Source organism: Cheilinus undulatus, linkage group 16, assembly GCF_018320785.1.
Source record: "Cheilinus undulatus linkage group 16, ASM1832078v1, whole genome shotgun sequence".
Classification (NCBI taxonomy): Eukaryota; Metazoa; Chordata; class Actinopteri; order Labriformes; family Labridae; genus Cheilinus; species Cheilinus undulatus.
The window spans coordinates 11952992-11971638 of record NC_054880.1 but is presented as its reverse complement, the minus strand read 5'-3'; the positions used below and the strand labels follow the sequence as shown (position 1 = coordinate 11971638).

Below are 18647 nucleotides of genomic sequence, written 5' to 3'. Positions count from 1 at the left end.
GATCTTCAAGAGAACCATAGTCCATTGGACAGCATTCCTCCTTCAGCTCCCTGTTGCACGCACCAACATCCGTGTGATGGGAGTCCAGCCAAGGACTCCTTTAAATCTTCACTTGTAAAAAGATTATCAGTTTTATAATTTCAGTCTTCAAACATTTCTCACTGCAGCTCTAATACTGTGGTACGCCTGATCGTTTATCTTCTCCCGGTCATTGGGCTTCTCTGCCTCTTCCTCCACAACACATTCTCCTTTTATAATCTCGTCTTTACCAGTGTTATTTTACCTTTACGTCAATATAACAGCAAATAACCACATAAAAGGAAGACACAGGGCCTCATTCATTTTCATTAAAACCTTTATCAATTATGCACTTTCAATGAGATACTTTATTATATAATTTATACTTGAGGTTTCATTATCACACTGTTTTATTATAATATGAATGTGGAGAAAGCCGTTCTTTGGTTCTCTGCTTGTTTGACCAAATGGAGCAACACAACAGACCAACGTCACAAACATGAATTGTGAATTCAGCACCCAAAATAGTGTGTTTAGAGCCCCAAAAGGTGCCAGGTGTGAGTGAAGATGGTGGTCTTCTCCACTGATAAATTGTACTTTATTGATCTTGATGTGAAAAGAAGAGTTTTTGAAGGACTTTGTTGTACACAGGTTTGAACCTGATTACTATTCTATTTCTAAACTATTCCTACATTTAACAAAGAGGAAATGTGTGATTTAACAAACAGCAGCATCATATATGGTGTAAAAGCCAAAGGTTGTGGTATTTTATAGGATATTTCCAGTGTCATTTTTCTGTGTGGTCAGTTGGTGTTGTTGTCTGACTGCAGCCTAGTTCTAAATACTACAGTTTCTATATCCAGGTCAGGTTTGTGATTCTGGAAGGGCTAAGGGTTGTTACAAACAAAGATAAAGTGAACTATAAAACTATTTTTATGTTTTGATAACAAAATATTATTTTTATACAGATTAATAAATAAAAAATCAATTTTTATATGACACATAGATTTAGTTGCATATCTTGATTGAGATATAAATTGTGAATAATTCATAAATCCTTACATATAATTTCTACACTGAAGCATAACAATGATCTTTGAATAATGGAGAATGTTTGGGATTAAATAAGTTTATACTTCTTGATTTTATTAATTTTATATTTGTCTCTGAATTTGAAGCATTTTTATTTCCACTGACACTCTGAAGGGTTGTGTGATGATTAATTTTCTAAATTCCTGCAAATATTTTTAGAATTATTTAGGAAGATTTTGTGTTTTATATTAGGCTCCAAATTGATCAAAATGAAATAAGCTGAAAATTATTTACTGTATTTGTAAATGTATTGATTCAAGATGAAGTTGCCTTGTTTTTGTTTTATTTTTTTCATTTTAATTTTGTGTTTATTAAAACCCCATAAATCCAAATGTGTGTTTTGTGATTTCTTATTGATTAAAAGAGAGCAGTAAAGTTTTGTTGGTTGAATAGAAGACACTTTTGCCAATCACACTGTATTTTTTCATTGACTTATGTGTGAAAATGCTATTAAAACATGCAGCTAAAACCTAAAGAATTAATAAATTAATGCTTAATAAAATTTCATAGACAAATATTAAACATGTTCCTTTATTCTGGGACATCTCCAGATACGTTTAGATTATTTTCTGTCTAAAGATGCTCCGTCCAGTTTTTAAAGATAAATAAAAGTTCTCTGATACAGAATGTGCTCATACTTTGAGAAAGACTGTTGAATAGGGCTGTGACTGAGTTAAAGAGTGTTTCTGCTGTTTTAGAACAAGCTCATGTTTAAAAGCTCAACTGTATAACTGCACAATAGTTGGTCCAGTATGATTCAGAGAAGAACTGGTAATAAGGGTTTAAATTGACCATGAGAACACTTTTCTGTCTTCATTGAGTTAAAATCATCTTCATACTTTATAAAACACTCCCTTTTAATCCAGGCTGTTCAATAAAACCCTTGACTTGTATTTCAGTTTTCTTTTTAAAATGTGTTTTATTGAAATGTCAACAGAAAAGATAAGAAATTAAAGTGGAGGTGACATGTACCAAATGGTTTCAGGTCAATGTCAGATATCAGACAGACCTTTGAGCTCCTGCTGTACACCAGTCCAACCAGTTCCCTCATTTCACACACTTTTTAACTCTCAATTCCCCACATAGTCTGAATTTATGGTTTTTAAAGTCAGTTTACTGAACCTGTGAATCGCTTCTTTATTTCAATGTCAGTCTTTGAAGCTAGAACCATCTGTTGATCAGTGTGGACTTTTATCTGCATCACATTTAGACATGAAACAAAATAATAATCAATCAGTGAGATACAGGTCTAAATACATTCAGTACAACAGCCTCTCTCTGCATCTGTTCTCTAAATCTGCCTCATTTGGAGGCAACATGTAAGTTGAAAGGACTTTCCACCACTAGAGTGAGCCAAAAACCAACACAAAGAGATGGGGAACATGTTTGAGCCTGGAACAGCCATGATGACAAAAATCCTCATACAAGTGTGGAATTAATCCTGTAGTTTTATTTAAGATAACATCTGTATGATCCACATCTACATCTGAAGAGTCTGGAAATGTCTATTCAGTAAACTCTGCAGGAAAAGGAACGTGTGCCATATACCTCTATTTATAACAAAACGCAATCCTATTTTCAACATCAGAATAATGAAATGGTTGGTTATATAAAAAAAAAATCAGCAAAATGACTCTTTCCCTTCTTTTACTTTCCATCATCAACTGAAGATTAAAACTGTGTTCACTGTAACACAATAGTGTTTGATCATGTTGCTAGCTACTCTTGATACCCAAATATACAGGCAAAAATACTAAAAAGAGTGTTTTTTTAAAATCCGCAGGCAATAAACAGCTGATTAATCACAGACAGAACTGGATCACAGTCAGACTACGGTCCAGGACATCCTAAATTGTCTCCATTGTTATGTCTTTATGTACTTGAAGTGAGGACAACAGCAGGATAGGACAGCCCTCTATGGAGTGTAGACACTGGTGCTGGTGATGGAGGGAGTAGGATAAGATGAGGATCAGACCTCTGAGGAGCTGGACCTGGAGACTGATGAGATATGACAGAGGAGGCTGGGGTGGAGGAGGGTTGCAGTGATTTTAAAATATTACAGCAGCAGGATGATGCTTCGAGAGGTTGTGGTAGAAAAGGACTGGCTCAGAACTTTTGTGAGAAGATGCTAGCGGATTACCAGCGCAGGGAAAGAGAGGAACATGAATGAGTGATTAATGAATGACAGGGTGAATGGGAATGAAAGTCTCCCTGCTTGAACTTACACTAAGCTTCATTAGACATCTATTGTTTATTTACTGGCATGAAATAAAACAGAAGGAAACTCAAGGCTTTACCCACATGGCAGTTCCAGAGATTAATTCACCATTTTTAAAATCTGAATTTATGAGAACAGCTTTTAATAACAAAAGTCAGAGACTGAGCGACTTAGAATTTTTATTTGTACAAATACAAAGAAAATGCAAATAAAGTAAATTTGACCAGTTAAAACAGTTAAAAAAAAGACAGTGGTAAAAAGGAGACTGTGAAGATGCACACAATATAAAAGCAAAATAAAGACATTAAACAGTCAAATACATTTTTACAGATGATTAAACACATTTACAGGAGCAGGGATATCAACAAACAGCACAATCTGAATATTTTTGTCTCATATTCAGTGAAAGAATTAAATCAGATTCACTAAAGTGAGTCACAATTAAACCAACCACCCTTCATGCACCAGCTGCACATATTAGCTTGTTAGCTTGATGCTAACATACAGTATAATGAAAGCAGCCCTTAACAGGCATCACAGCTCTAGTCGTTCTGTTAGCTGTGAGCTGATTGATCATCCAATCAGGGATGAGTGCTATGACACCTGTTCACTCATTTCCACCTCCTAATGGAGAGAGGATGCCACACTTAGACTGTAAAAGACTTCATTCAGAGAAATCATGTTTTCATTGTCACTATTAAACACAACTGCTGCTCTGGTTTCACTAAATCTGAAAACAATCAGTCACAGACATTTCTAGAACAGATTTCTCATCTTCATTGTGTGAGAAAGAGATGACTGAGTCCTGCTGCCCTGATAAACCCAGAGAACGGCCCTCCTCAGCTCTGATTATTGATGCTTTCACTGAATGTGTGTTGGTTCAGCAGCATTGGTGCTAGCATCCTGGCTAACAGGTACCACAGTCATCACTATAGAGCTGAACCTCTGTGTTAACTGATGTTGAAAATATTTATTTGTACCCTTTTAAACCCCTTTAACCACTTTGTTTCTGCCCATTTTTGACAGTATTATTTGCCACTTGTCTATGATGAAAACATATATACAGATCTACAGTAGATACAATAAGCCTATAGTAGAAACAGTCAGTGGTGCAAAAGAAAACAATCTTCCCGCTATTTTTCTTTTTTTTTTTTTTTCTATTTTAGCCACATTTCAACTCCTTTCTTCACGTTTTTCCAACAATTTTTTCAATTTTTTTCATCTCTTTGGACATATTTTTTGCACTTTCAGGCTATTGTTGCTTCTGTTGACTAATTTTTGCCACTATTTACCCCTTTTCTCAACATTCTAACTGCATTTCACTATTTGTTACATCCATTTTTGCCACTTGAAACCTCTTTATCACCGTTATTTCTGCTGGTCTTTGCCACTTAAAACACGTTTTAACAACCCTAACCAAATTTCACTTCTTTAAAATCCCATTTCACCACTTTTTCACCCATTTTTTTGTTTTTTAACCCATTTCGCAACATTCCACCTATTGTTGCCTCTGTTGACCCATTTTTGCCACTATTTACCAATTTTCTTAACTTTCTATGCCCATTTTTGCCTATTTTAACTGCATTTCACTATTTGTTACCTCTATTGTTGCCACTTCTAACACATTTTTTCCTCTTTTTTTACTTTAACCCATTATTGCTACTTTAAAATACAATTTCATCATCTTTTTGCACATTTTTGGCCAATACTGTCTTGTAAATGAGATTTTTAATTTCAGTTAGGTTTTCCTGGTTAAATAAATTTTAAATTAACATTTTTGTCTCTTTTTACCATTTTTCCACCTAATGTTGCCTCTCTTGACCCAATTTTGCCTCTATTTACCACTCTTTTAATCAATTTTTGTGATTTTTTTTTTACTGCGGTTCATCATTTTTTACACCCATTTATGCCACTTGTAACCTCTTTTCTTGCCTTTTTATGCCAATTTTTGCAAATGTTAACTGCATTTCTTTCTTTGGTTCATCAGTTTTGCCACTTAAATCCCCTTTTCATTACTATTTTTGCAGGGGGGTTTACATTAAGAAGGCTATATTCTATGGCATTAATAAATAAAATGCATTTGTTGATTTTATAAGAGTCAATATTATTCAGAAAAAACAAAATATGGTTATCACAGATTTACTCTACAATGGGCCATGATTTTCCTGACCTCCCCTCTATCCCTGATTACAGGCAGCCTTGGGCCCTGGTAATGATCACATATTTGATCTTGAAACTGTTACGGATGATATTTCTTTGAATGAGCGTTCTTTACTTTTAATAATTTAAGTTCTACATATTTTTTAATTGTTAAAATTCCACCGTCATTTGTGATCTGTTTAATAATAATGATATTTATTACAGCATTACTCTGCATTGTCTTGTACTGAGATGTTTAAAGAGCTGAGAGGGAAATAAGCTGAAATACTCTTCAGAGACATTCCAATTTTCCATTTTCTGCTGGTTTCTCACAAATATATTTATGAGAGAATCTGCAGGATTTATCAAACCAGGACTTGTTTTCCTCAGCTCCTCCTTTTTCCCCCATCCTCGTGCAGTCCTCCCCATCAGACCTTGTCCAGTTGTCCGGCTCACCCTTGCTCCAAAATGTCAAACTATGAAACAGAAAAGAGATAAACCAGTTCCATTAAACAGAAAACTCTTGTTTTAGGAATTGAAAGAAAAATGCTTTAAATAAATCAAACTTTTTGTCCAGTGGAGATCCGTCTGCCCACATCCACGTCCCCTCTCTCTGCACGTCAGTCAGTCCAATCCAGAACTTGTCCTCTGCTTCAACCATTTTGTCTCTCAGCCTCACGTCTAGGAAAACCTGTCAGGAAATTTTATTTAAAAGCATCATGAGAGACTCTGAAATATGATGAAGAAGAGAATAAATCCAGTGAGGTCCATGAAGCTGCAGTAGTGTGTTAACCTGCTCCTCTCTGCTCTCTATCTTCACCAGCTCTCCTCCTTGTTGTTTACATTTATCCCGACTGTGATCCCAGGATGATCTATCCTTGGAGAAATAATAACAACTTCCTCCATATCGCTCCCAGCCTTGTTCACATTTCAGACAGGTGCCATCTTTAAAGAAATCACAGCAGAGACTCAGTAAAGCCACAGTAAGTTACTCAGTTTGATGGCTTAACCCTTTCACACACAGATGCATGTTACTACAGTGAAGGCAGTTTTCTATTAAATAAAGGAGTTTTGATTAACCCTGTAAAGCCTGATACCTCCAATAATAGACTGAAAATTGTCATTTTCTAAATTGCCATCACATTTCACATAGTTATCTTTTATATCAGGTTTGATAAATGAGGCAAATTTGGTGACTGATAATCCTCTGGAAGGCTTTTTTATCGTTTATCAGATTGTACAGGTGAATCTCAATAAATGAGTATGTCATCTAATGTTTGGTAACATTTTTTTCAGCACTACCAACTCACTACCGACTATGAACTATACGAAACTAAAAATTTAACTTTTCAAGTTTCATTTACTGTATTAGATATACACCCCCCCCCCCCCCCCCCAAAAAAAAAAGGATATTTCACATTGTTATTTAAAACAATATAATGTCACTTTTTAAAAAGGAATGACAAATGCTAAGAATATGAAAGAAATACCAGTGCCAGTCCTGTACAGTACGGTCCACTGTCCCCTATGTGTAAAATAAGTTTTGATATTAAATTCAGATAATCATATTTCCTGTTTTACTCGGCCTATTGGCATCAAACAAAAATGGAAAGAATGCTTTAAAATCCTGCTTTCTACATTAAATAATTGCAGTGCAAATGTGGCTTTATTTTCATGCTATTATGTGACAAAAATAGTGGATGATGAAATCATGCTGATGTGATCATGGACCCCTATGAGAGTAAAAATGATTTTTTCAACTGTAGTTTCAGGCTGCAACATTGGAAGATTTTATAAATTGAAGAGGGTCTGAACACTTTCTGAATGTTCTGTATATTATAACTTCACATAACAACTGAAGAGCGATATTACTGTTGGGATTTCCAGGTCTTCATTTTAGGTTTACAGAAAATATCGACTAATCACCTGTCATCATCACTAGATTATATCTATGAATACTTTTTCTTTTTAGGTTTTTGGATGTTATTTGCCCTTATTTGGAGGACAGGGCAGTGGATAGTATGGGAAATCAGGGAGAAAGAGTTTGGAACGACATGCTGGAACAGAGCCACAGGTCCGATTTGAGACTGTTCTGCCTGCTTGGTAAGGCTGCGGGATAACGGCAAACATCATCATTCTGATTATTCTGATTAATATTGAGATCAGGATTAATAAACAAGAGTACTCATTGATATTACAGCTACATCACATGTGTTTATTGAACTTTAACTCATGCAGAGATACAAAAAGTCTCTTTTATAAGGACATCCTGGCCAAAATAGCAACAGAAGTTTTACTCATATAACCAAAAAGGAGACAAGTGAAAAAGATTCAGCAGAAAATCAGATGCTTACAATGGTCAAATGTTCTTTAATTCTAGATTTGGATTTGTAAATGTCAGTGACCCATCACTTACCTGCTGGACATGGTGGCTCCTTTATGCATGAGTTTACTTCACATTTTTTCTCTGTAAAAAGATGAGATTCCACTGTTATCATTTATCCTTTCAGAGCTCTCATTTCCTTATTTGACAACCTGAACAGGAACAAAGAATGTTTCAGTCTTTCAAAGTTCCCATGAGGCACTTTGGTGCCCCTCTGTGGACAAAACTGTGCATGTTTCACTTTGCTGATCATGTCCTGTACGTGTGGGTAGTGCTGTACGACAAAAACAACATCCTGCTGTCTTTAAGAGTCAAACCTGCTGTGAATCTTTGCTGGGGAACATACAACAAAAAAAAGTTTGTTTTTTCTGAGTGTGCTGGTCTAACAGAACCCTGTGGCAGCGATAAGAGGTAGAACAGAAATTCTTTGAACATGAGTTTTATAGTTCAGAATCAGCTTTTTTTTTGTTGGCCAAGTATGCTTATGGTTAACTCTGCTTTCAAAAGTGTAGTTTAGAATCAAATATTAACAAGTTGTTAGGTATTGTTTGGTATTTTGTTTAGTTTATACCAGTCTGTGTGCATTGATAGTGTGGTTGGAAGATGTCCAAATGGTGCAAGAATGCTGACTAGACATAATCAAAAGATTAAAATATGCAAGGATGCGGGCAGATTTACATGAGATGGATTAGATAATTCAAGATAGTTAACATTAATTAGTCCAAATGTGCGTATGAGGTGTTGCATTTACCAAAGTGAGTTTTCTTACTGTACTGAAACAAGAGTAAAGCTGTTAGAAACAGTGCAGGATATAAGCTTATCTCATTAAAATTCTATTTTCTGACACTGTAATTGTTGAGTGGTCATCAGAGGGAGGGAACTTCATCTATTTTGTACCCCAAGAGGACAGCCACGTAACTAGTGGTGTGATTTTAACTTTTAGTTAAAGCTAAACTCAAATCAACTTACCTGTGAGATTTTTCTTCACATGTTCGTAGTCGACTTTCAACCTTTGAAGAGCTTCTGTGGTTTGTGTGTGTTTATAAGCTGATGAAGGAAAAAAAATAAGTCTTTAGAAATAAAACTTTTATTAACAAAAGTCTATTCATGAAGAAGAACCATTACTACATAAAATGCTTTGACAGTTTGTCTCACTTTCCCCTCACACCAGCGATTTAACCCTTTCATCACACTTTATTCTGTCATCTGCTGTGTCACTGGTTCCCCTTCCTCCTGAGATAGTCCTCTTTCCCATGAATCAGTGGCCCCGCCCATGTGCTCACCTGATGCAACACTTCTCATCACTCATCCATATTTAAATGAACAGTATTTAATATCCTGCCACTAGGGGGCTCTCAACTAAAATACTTACACAGTTTGATGAGTACAGATGAGTACCTCCCATCCCTGCCCATCTCCACTGTTTACTTCCTGTTTTGAACATAAAACTCTTAATAAAATCAGTACCTCACAAGGTGTACTTACAAAACAGGAAACTGATGCAATAATAGAGTAATGAGTGACTACCCAAAATGCTTTTGCAGCCCAGGTCACACCTGCCCATTCACACCATTAACTCCATGCTCATATACTGATGGCTTTGGCAGCTATGGAGAGTTGGTCATCAGTATTAGCTAATACCCTTCAGATGTGACCACATACATTTATAACCCAGCATGTCTCACTAAAGGACACACCATCATGTGACTGAAGGAGCTGGGGATTAAAACCACAAACAACTCTGCCTATGTTCACCTTAAATCACAGACTTTTGGGTCGATCTATGTCAGATATTTTTAAGGAACTGTACAAACTTACTGGTATATCCAAGCGCCCCAGCAGCAAGAACAAAAAGTACAATAAAAACCAGCAGGGAAATTCTCTCCAGAGGAAGCCCTGAGCGTCCGTTTGACACAGCATCTGGTGTGGGGCCTGTCAGACAGCAGAGATCAGTGTTAGGATCAACAATGTTAAAAGACTAGCTCCTGTGATGTGGTCAGGAATTGTTACTCTTAAAACATGTAAAAGAGTTTGAGTGTTTGGCCTCGTGCAGATTTTTCATTCTTTAATTCACAAAAACAAACCCAAACCATGAAAATGTCAGGGTTGAACAAATAAAGGAAATACAGGACAGCCACAGAATTGGCCGGGCCCCTGGAAACCCAGTGAATGGGCCCTCAGTGATGATTTATAATGGTAATGCATGTGTGTTGAACCATTAGCATTTGTGCTAGCATCTTAGCTAACAGTTGTATCATTTTGGAGCTGAAAAGAGTGTCAAGCTGTTATTGGGTCTCTTGTTAATTGTTAAACTGTGCCACTTTTAAACACCTTTTCAATACTTTTTCCATCCATTTTTGCACTTATCCATTTTCATCACTTTTTTTTGCCACATTTAACCCTTTTTTTCCACTGATAACCCGTTTTTGCTACTGATCGCCACTTTGAAACCATTTCAATCACTGCCTTTGAAAAATTTTAGCCATTTTAAATGAATTTCTACCACTTTCAATCAAATTCTGCAATTTTTGAAACTTTCATCAAATTTTCTCTGCTTTTTTTTGCCACTTTGAACACATTTTTGTAACTTACAATGCCCTTTTTGCAACCTTTAATCCATTTTTGCCACTTATCGACTCTTTCCACCAATTTTTGCAATTTTTGCCACTTACTGCCAGTTTTATCCCAGTGTCCCAACCTTATGCCATTTTCAACCCATTTTAACCACTTTTCAGCCACTTTTGGTCATTTTATACCTCTTTATGCAACTTTCTACCCATGGCTTTTGAAATCTTTTATGCTGTTTTTGACAGTTTTCAGCCATTTTTGCAACTTTAAACCCAATTTTGCCACTTTTTTTTTGTTTTTGTTTTTGTTTTTTTTTTGCAACTTTTCGTCACTTTATACCTCTTTTTGCAATTTTCTAACCATCACTTTTGTAACTTTTTTTTTTTGCCAGTTTTCACTGATTTTTGCCACTTATTGACACTTTCAACCCATTTTCAACTTTTTCTTTGCAAATTTTAACCCATTTCTGCCACTTTCAACCAAGTTTTTGCCATTTAAAAAACACTTTTAGCCCATTTGTGTCATTTCCCAATCACCCTATTTTGGCCGCGCTAAAATGTTCTCAGTTTTTTTTTACTGTATTTTTTAGCATCCTGATGTCTGACATTACTTCCAATTGGTTCAGTGCAAAGTGCCCATCCACATTGTTATCTATGCCAAGAGTAACTCTGCTTTGAGAACAGGGGTTTCAAAGAGGTTAACTATAATGCTTTATTATACTGCAGCATCAATTAATACAATTTGTTTTTGTTACTCTGGAAAGAGTGATTATTTTTCAGGTCAAAAATAAAATATGGTTATCACAGACTTATTTGACAATGGATCATGATTTTGCTGACCTCCATGGGCCCCCCATTTGACTGAGCTCCAGAAAACTCTCCTCTTTATCCCCCTTGTGGGCAGCCTTGAGTAAGGGTGCAAACTTGATAAATGTTTAATTTAATAATAGAAATATGAAATATGTGACTGTTGCACTATGAAATAAAGACTCAACCTTATTTCTTAGAGGCTCCTTTGTTAAGGTGTGTTAACTTGGTTAAAAATGCTAATGTAGATAGGCCAACTGATCAGTCAGTGTCCTTAACTGACCCATTTTGACTTTCTGGATGATGTTGCTGCTTACATTTGGCAAAGATCTTACTTACTGGTAGCCTGTTTATCTCACATTCAGCCTTTATTGTCCCAAAGAGGAAGTTCATTTTCACAGCACTGTATCCATCTGACAAACAAGCCCAGAGACAATACATGTGCACACACCACATAACCAACAATGTAAAAGTTCACATTCGGGCCTGCTCATCAAGACCTTTTGTTCAGGGCAGCGAGGGCAACAAGCTCTGCCAGTATTCAAAATGTCTTTTTTCTAACTTTATTGCTAATCTGTAATCTAGCAAAGTACAGATATACTGAGTAAAATAACTAAGTTGAGTTAACTAATACTGAGGTGTGAAACATAGCAACATTAAAAAAAAAAGGTTTAAAGTGATATTTGGATTGTATCTGTTTTACCACTTCCACATTTCACACCAGAGCTTATGTGCTGCATGAACAATTGTACCATGCCGATGCCCCCTCCTCCATCTGTTGCTGGGCCAAGGAAGTTTACCATGCCCTAACGCGGTACAAATCACTCACACTGGTCAAACAAACTGGACTTTAGGCTCAAGTGTGCTCTGCACGGCACAGATTGCTCTGTGTGTGGTATGTGGTTTAGGATTGTCTTGCTGAAATATGCAAAGCCCTCCATGAAAGAGACGTTGTCTCGTCATGCATTGCTCTAAACCTCGATCTACTTTTCAACATTGATAGAGCCTCTCCAGATGTGCAAGCTGCCTGTGCCATAGGCAGTGATGCAATCCTATACCATCAGAGATTCAGGCTTTTAAACTGTGCAATGATAACAAGCTGGATGGTTCCTCTCCTCTTTAGTCTGCAGAACATGGCTTCTGTGGTTTTGAAAAACAATTTCAAATTTCGATTCAACTGACCACAGAACAGTTTTCCATCTTGCCTCAGTCCATTTTAAATGAGCTTTGGCCCAGAAAAGACAGCAGTGTTTCTGGATTTAAATAGTATTTGTGAATGGCACTATGAACTGTGTTGACAGACAATGATTTCTGGAAGTGTTCCTGAGCATATGCAGTGATTTTCAGTGCAGAATCTTACCTGTGTTTAATACAGTGCTGCCTGAGGGCTGATCAGAGAGATCACAAGCATCCAGTACTAACCTTCAGCCTTGTGCACAGGGTTTTCTCCAGATTCTCTCAATCTATTGATGATAACATGTACTGTAGATGGTGGGATATTCAAAGTATTTGCAATTTTACATTGAGAGCTCTTTTTCCACCATTTTTAGACACTTTTTTGCAGATTGGTAAACCTCTGCCCATCTTTATTTCACGCGTCTTCTTGTATCCAGTCATGTCACTGACCTGCAACTACAAAGTCTACATGAGCCTGACATCAATGTAAAGGTAACTCTTGACAGATTTCAGCAGACCTATAAAATCCTTGTAGAAGTTACTGGGACTGAGTGAATAAAGATCGAAGATAGCACAACTGATTTTTTTCTGCCTAAAAATGTTTACACTTTTAGAGTAAATATCTCCTGTGTGTTTGGCATGAAGTATTGTAAAAGTATTGAGGGTGTCTTGTTTGCAGGAAAGTATTGTGTTTAAAGGAACTGTAGTTTTTTTACATCTTTTCATGCTACTGATTGTGGCCTGAGTTGTGTTGTGTTTAGGTGGAAAATTTTGTGCTTGTTAATTAGCCGTGATCTATGGGCTTCAAACGGGGTGTGACAGGACTCTGTCCATGGACTTTGAGACTGCCTTTTAAAGGTTTTCCTCAGAGGAGAGCTAGCCCCAGATATGGGGGCTCTCGGGATGAAAGGGTTAACCTTACAAAGCAGATGGATACACCCATTTCTGAACCGTTTGGGCCCGGTTAGAAAGTGACAGGACTAATCAGTGTTGAGGGGCAGTACTTTCGGGTGCAGTGGAGTCATGACGTAAGCAAGCAGCAACAAGAGGCTGGTGCGATTATGGCGGAAGACATTAGCGTGGATTCTGCTAAAGCGCCAGTTTTATCAGAACTTGACGACATTTCTTTGTTAAAAAAAGGACAAAGAACTGCAGTGAGTTGTTTTCTTTTCAAAAACAACAAAAGTCGTGTACTGACATGTCTACAGTTGCCATCGTTCGCGTTATGCAGTTCTCTATGGAGTTTACGCCTCGGTAGCAGCGCACCTAGGCAGCGGCTATGATGCACTGGCCGTGGGATTGGTTCCTGGTCTCACGTGTTTGGTGCATGCCCCACACTCTCTCCCCATATTTCCCACCTCTCTTCAGCTGTCTTGTCAAGTAAAGGCAAAGCTAAAAGAAGCATTTTTTGAAAAAGTCCTTGTGTTGACATTGTGAAGAGTTCACTTGTACTTTACTGTAAAATGAAAATTTACTGTTTTCTGGTACAAATCTCAGTTGTGATACTTTTAATGACCCGTAGGCTACTGTGGCAGAGTTGAGAAATTTACCTCACAATGAACAAAAACATAGCATTTATCTGGCTGTAACACTAATGAGATGAGCTTTCTGTGATTTTATATCATTGTAGCATTAGGGATTTGGTAACCATAGTAACCAGTGTTGTTGTGGGCTGTGTATTTGCCCTGCCCAAATTAAACCAAGCTAGGGAAGAGGTGAATAACTTCTAATGATCTAAATCTAAAATTCAGTCACACATACTAGATCTCAGGGTTTTAAATGTTTCCAGCCCCCTTCTTCTAACATATCTAGTGTGATAAGACACACATTTTCTATTTCACTTTACAGGGATTTTATAATACCATTCCAGGACTAGATTTAAGTCACATCTGAGTGGGACTTAGTGGATCTTTCCCAGGCTTTTCTGTTGACTGACCTGATGATAAAAACTAAATTTTGATTTTTTTCTCAAATTTTTGACTTGTTCTGGTTGTGATATTGGATAACAATTCAGTTTTCCATATATTAGGGCTATATTCTCAATATTTCTTAATGTAAGCATTTATGTCCTCTTGAGCCTTCCTTAGAGTGACACTACTAATTCTATCTGATTAGAAAACTGCATTGTAATGTTACCCGAGTAAAATTATGCAAATCAGAGAGAAAATGTCTTATAAAAAATGTCTAATGTGACTGTTGTACTACACCCATTTTAATTGAAAAGAAGGTACAGATGACTGAGATCTGAGAAAATTTGGTCTCAGAATAATTTCTTGTGTGAATTTATGTCCTGTTTTACCCCCATTATAATCTGTTTTTAACACTTTAAATGGCGAGCAGTGCCGACACAATCATGTGGCCAAACTTTCCCCATAGCTGCGTTTAACTCATTGGCAGGTCTTTAAACTGTTTTAAGGAACTTCTGCAAACACAGCAAAACTGACATTCCACTCTGCAACCTCAAGTGACAATCTGTATCTACACTTGCTGAGCTGTTCCTGTTACTGTCTCTGCTGTAACTTCAAGTTTATTTATATCTCATATCAACAGAAGTGACACTTCACATTTGAAACTCTCCAAACTTGCATCAGAACCTCACATTTTTACACATGCACACAGACGCAAAGCTGTAAAGCTGGTAACACGGCGGCTAAAGACAGAGAAGAGCTGTGCTGCACATAAGATCAAGAGGAAGCATTAAAGTTCATTGTAACATATGTTGATCAATTTGAATTTTTGTAACAACTTCTTTGTTTGTACGGCTTCAGCTTCTCTTCAGCCAGCGCTACTTTGAGTTTCCCTAAATGCTGGATAAGCAGGAACTCCTGTAATTACATTTAAAGTCATTTAAATTCATGATATAAAGATCCTGATGCTGTATGTTGGCTGTATCACATAGAAATAAATAATATATGAGCACTAAGGCTGTAGTATCAGCTCTTCAGCCGTAAATCATGTTGTTTATTTCATGCCATTTTATCTCTTCATTTTGACAATATGTTTTAAAGGATCTGTCTAACTAAAATCAGCTTGATGTGTGGAGTTTTGAGGCTCTTTGAAGGGCTTCATCTTTGCTGTCCTACCCAATTCCATCCTGATACTATTTGATTAAATCCTGGCCCCTCACTGCAGGTTCAGTCATTGAAGATAGTTTTCGAACTGTGCTTGGACATGCCTCTTATTTGATGGGCACCTGCTTTGTCTCTATCTTAAAACCCCTTCGTACTCTTTGAGTTTATTTTTCTTTACTCCGTACTTTACTTTTGTTTGAATTCAGCCCCCTAAAACCCGTGCTTTTGTTTGGAATGCATTTTTATTTTCTCTCATTTGTTTGGGATCAGTGGGACCTGATAGGAATAAAAACCTAGCCCATGTCTTTGAACAGGGAGTCATTTTCACAACTTATCTCACTGCACAATACAAAACAAACTCATCTCTTCACATGTAGGAGGTCATTTTGACCAATATTTCCACTAAAAATTCTTAAAGTTTTGGAATTTTTTTCTTTGAAATCATTTGAAGTTTAACAGAATGTCAGGCCACAAAAAATACACTCAGAATCCCTAAAATCTCCAAGAATGTCTGTCAAAATTCTTAAAAATTTCCTTAAAACCCACTTTAAATATCCTCCAACTTTCCCTGAATGTTTCAGTGAAACTTTCTGTAAAATCCTGAAGATTTTGATAGAACTTTTCCAACAAATTTCCATTAATATTCCTGAAAAACTTCAATTAAGTTTCTGAACATTAAAAAAAAACAAATCCCATGTAAAATTTCCAATCAAATCCCACAAAATTTATGTATAAATATCCCCAAAAATCCCAAGAGAATCAGGGCAAATTATAGAACCGATACCCCCAAAACAGCCAAACAAATTTCTCAAAATTTCCTTAAAAATTCAGGAAAGATTCTGAAGGAAATTCCCAACAAAACTACCAATCAAATTCCAAAAAGATTACAAATGAATGTCAAATATTACCATTAAAGTGCCTAAAAATGACAAACATCCCCAAAGATTCAAATCAAACATTTCAAAATATACAAACATAATCCCCGAAATTTCAAGAATACTCCTGAAAGTTTTTGTTTAATTTTTCCGAAAATTTTAAAGCAAGTGAATGACCAAAACTTTCAAATAAATTTCTCTAAAATACATAGAAAATTATGGAAAATAGCCCTAAAATCCCGATGAAAATTTAAGAGAAACTCCACCAAAAGTTAAAATCAAAGACCTTTAAAGATACAAACATATCCCCAAAAATCTCATAAAGATTTCTGAAAATTTTAAAGCCAATTCCCCAACATTTAATCTTCTATGGATGATCTAGTCATCTATTTAAACCAATGTATTAGTAGAATTTCTATGTTAGAAAATGTTGGCTATGTAAAGCAGCATTGTTTGAACTATGTGAATTTTATTATTTGAATTAAATTACAAACTGTTTTTTTTTTATTTATGAAAAACAGGAACTGTAAGCAGAAGCTTCAGCTTTTCAATTATTTCGATCCCTTGGCATACTTCCTCAGCAATTTAGGTATAACTTGTCTTTATTAATTCATTTATTTATTGGCTAAATTGTGATGATCAAAATAAATTATTACTACTTTTAAATATAAACACTTGATTTCGGATTTTAAAGTTCTAAAATTTACCGATCATGTCTCTTCTATGTTTCTGTCATCTGATCAGCACAACTCTGTATGATTAAAGAAAACATGTTTTATTCTTTAAAAATCTTTAAAGTTATTCAGTCTGGAGTCTGTTTGTGTCATCATAACCACAGTTTGTATGCTGCAGTTCTTCTTTTTTTTGTCTGTTCATAGGTTTTACCCACCAGAGAGCTCTGCGGACGGCTGTGGTGCCTTAGTTATTCTGACTTCAGAGTATGTGGTGTCCTCTGAGGGTGAAGCTGTTCCTGCAACACAAACAAAAGAAACAAACTGGTGAGAAATGTGTTAGAAAGAGATGGTGAGATAAAACGTTTACATTACAGTCTGTCAGTTACAAATAAAGGAATCTCTTGGTAGTTATTGGAGGTATTTCTTTAAAAGATCTGGTCACATTTTTAGATAGTATCTGAAGGGGAAGTAGATGGAAAACGTTTAAAAACAGAAATGTAAATCCATAAGAATATAGCTCAGGCAATATTAAAGACTTACCGTTGACTTTGTCCTTTGTTTTTGTGAACTTCACATCAGAGTAGAGAACATCAGCGTCAGGCATTTTTACCTCCGTAACCATCAGCGAGGTTAAAAGAGAACTAAAATATAAACTTCCCAGAATGAGTTAAAAAACCCTTCCTGTAGGAAGTTTCTGTGAGTAGGGCTTTATGAAATGGTTTCTTCTGCAAATGTCTTTTTTTCCAGTCTAAAGTTAATTTAAATGATTTCTCACTTCCCCTTTTGTGGAGAGTGAACTAACACAGGCGGAGTGAGGTGGTGACTTACAGAGCTGTAACCCTGAGCAGATCTTCGAGGGAGATAGACAGGGTGTTAAACAACTGGAACCTTTCAAACAGACAAAATCAAACTTTTTTCTAATGTCTAAGAGCTCATGCATGCTTTGCAGTAAAAAAAATACCGATAACATCATATTACATATTAACATTTATGCTTTTTTTGAGAATGTGGAAGCCCACCTTCTGCTGCTTATGTTCTCTACTTTAAAGAATGGTGCCAATGATAAAGTTGTACACTAAATTCTTACCATTTAATGTAACTTCGAGACTACAGCCAACACTCTCTGCCCTTTTAAGGCTTCTTCCATTCGAGAATTATGGAGGCCACTGTGCTACAGAACAGCAGACATTGTGGTAGCCTTTCCTGCAACAATCCTGTCTCTGAGCTCTGCAGGAAGTTCCTTTGACCTCATGGCTTGGTTTTTCTCTGATATGCATTGTCAGCTGTGAGGCCCTCTATGGAGAGTGTGCCTTTCCAAATCATGCCAAATCAGTTCAGTTTACCACAGGTGGACTCCGGTCAAAGGTAGAAACATCTCAACAGAGATCAAGAGAAGTGGAAGGCACCTGAGCTCCATTTCAAGTGTTTTTGCAAAGGGTCTGATACTAATGTCAATGTGATGTTTCATGTTATTTTCTGTTTAATTAATATTTGGAGAAAATTCTAAAATTCTGTTTCTCTTTGTCATTATTGAAAAGATTTTTTTTTACTTTAAAAGTGAAAGAAAGTGAAAGTGGATATGTGCTGAATGCACTGTACATCTAGGAGAGTGGACTAGAGTATTCCT

General features: G+C 36.3%; 1 protein-coding gene across 1 annotated transcript; it reads right to left on the bottom strand.

Moving 5' to 3' along the window:
- Positions 1-5164: 5164 nt before the first annotated feature.
- Positions 5165-18227, bottom strand: LOC121523373 (CD209 antigen-like protein E). Its single transcript, XM_041808237.1, has 9 exons — positions 18108-18227; positions 17561-17908; positions 17236-17316; positions 9669-9782; positions 8820-8897; positions 7884-7934; positions 6261-6412; positions 6034-6158; positions 5165-5943 (listed from the first exon to the last, which is right to left on the bottom strand). The coding sequence occupies exons 2-9, from the start codon at positions 17640-17642 to the stop codon at positions 5760-5762; spliced, it is 867 nt and encodes a 288-aa protein (XP_041664171.1). The 5' UTR covers positions 17643-17908; positions 18108-18227; the 3' UTR covers positions 5165-5759.
- Positions 18228-18647: the final 420 nt, after the last annotated feature.

Coding starts and splice junctions, on each gene's coding strand:
- LOC121523373 (XM_041808237.1), bottom strand. CDS start 17,642: ATGGTTACGGAGGTAAAAATGCCTGACGCTGATGTTCTCTACTCTGAT. Junction 9,783..17,235: donor GCCGTCCGCAGAGCTCTCTG/GTGGGTAAAACC, acceptor GCTGTCTGACAG/GCCCCACACCAGATGCTGTG. Junction 8,898..9,668: donor TGGGGCGCTTGGATATACCA/GTAAGTTTGTAC, acceptor TTCCTTCATCAG/CTTATAAACACACACAAACC.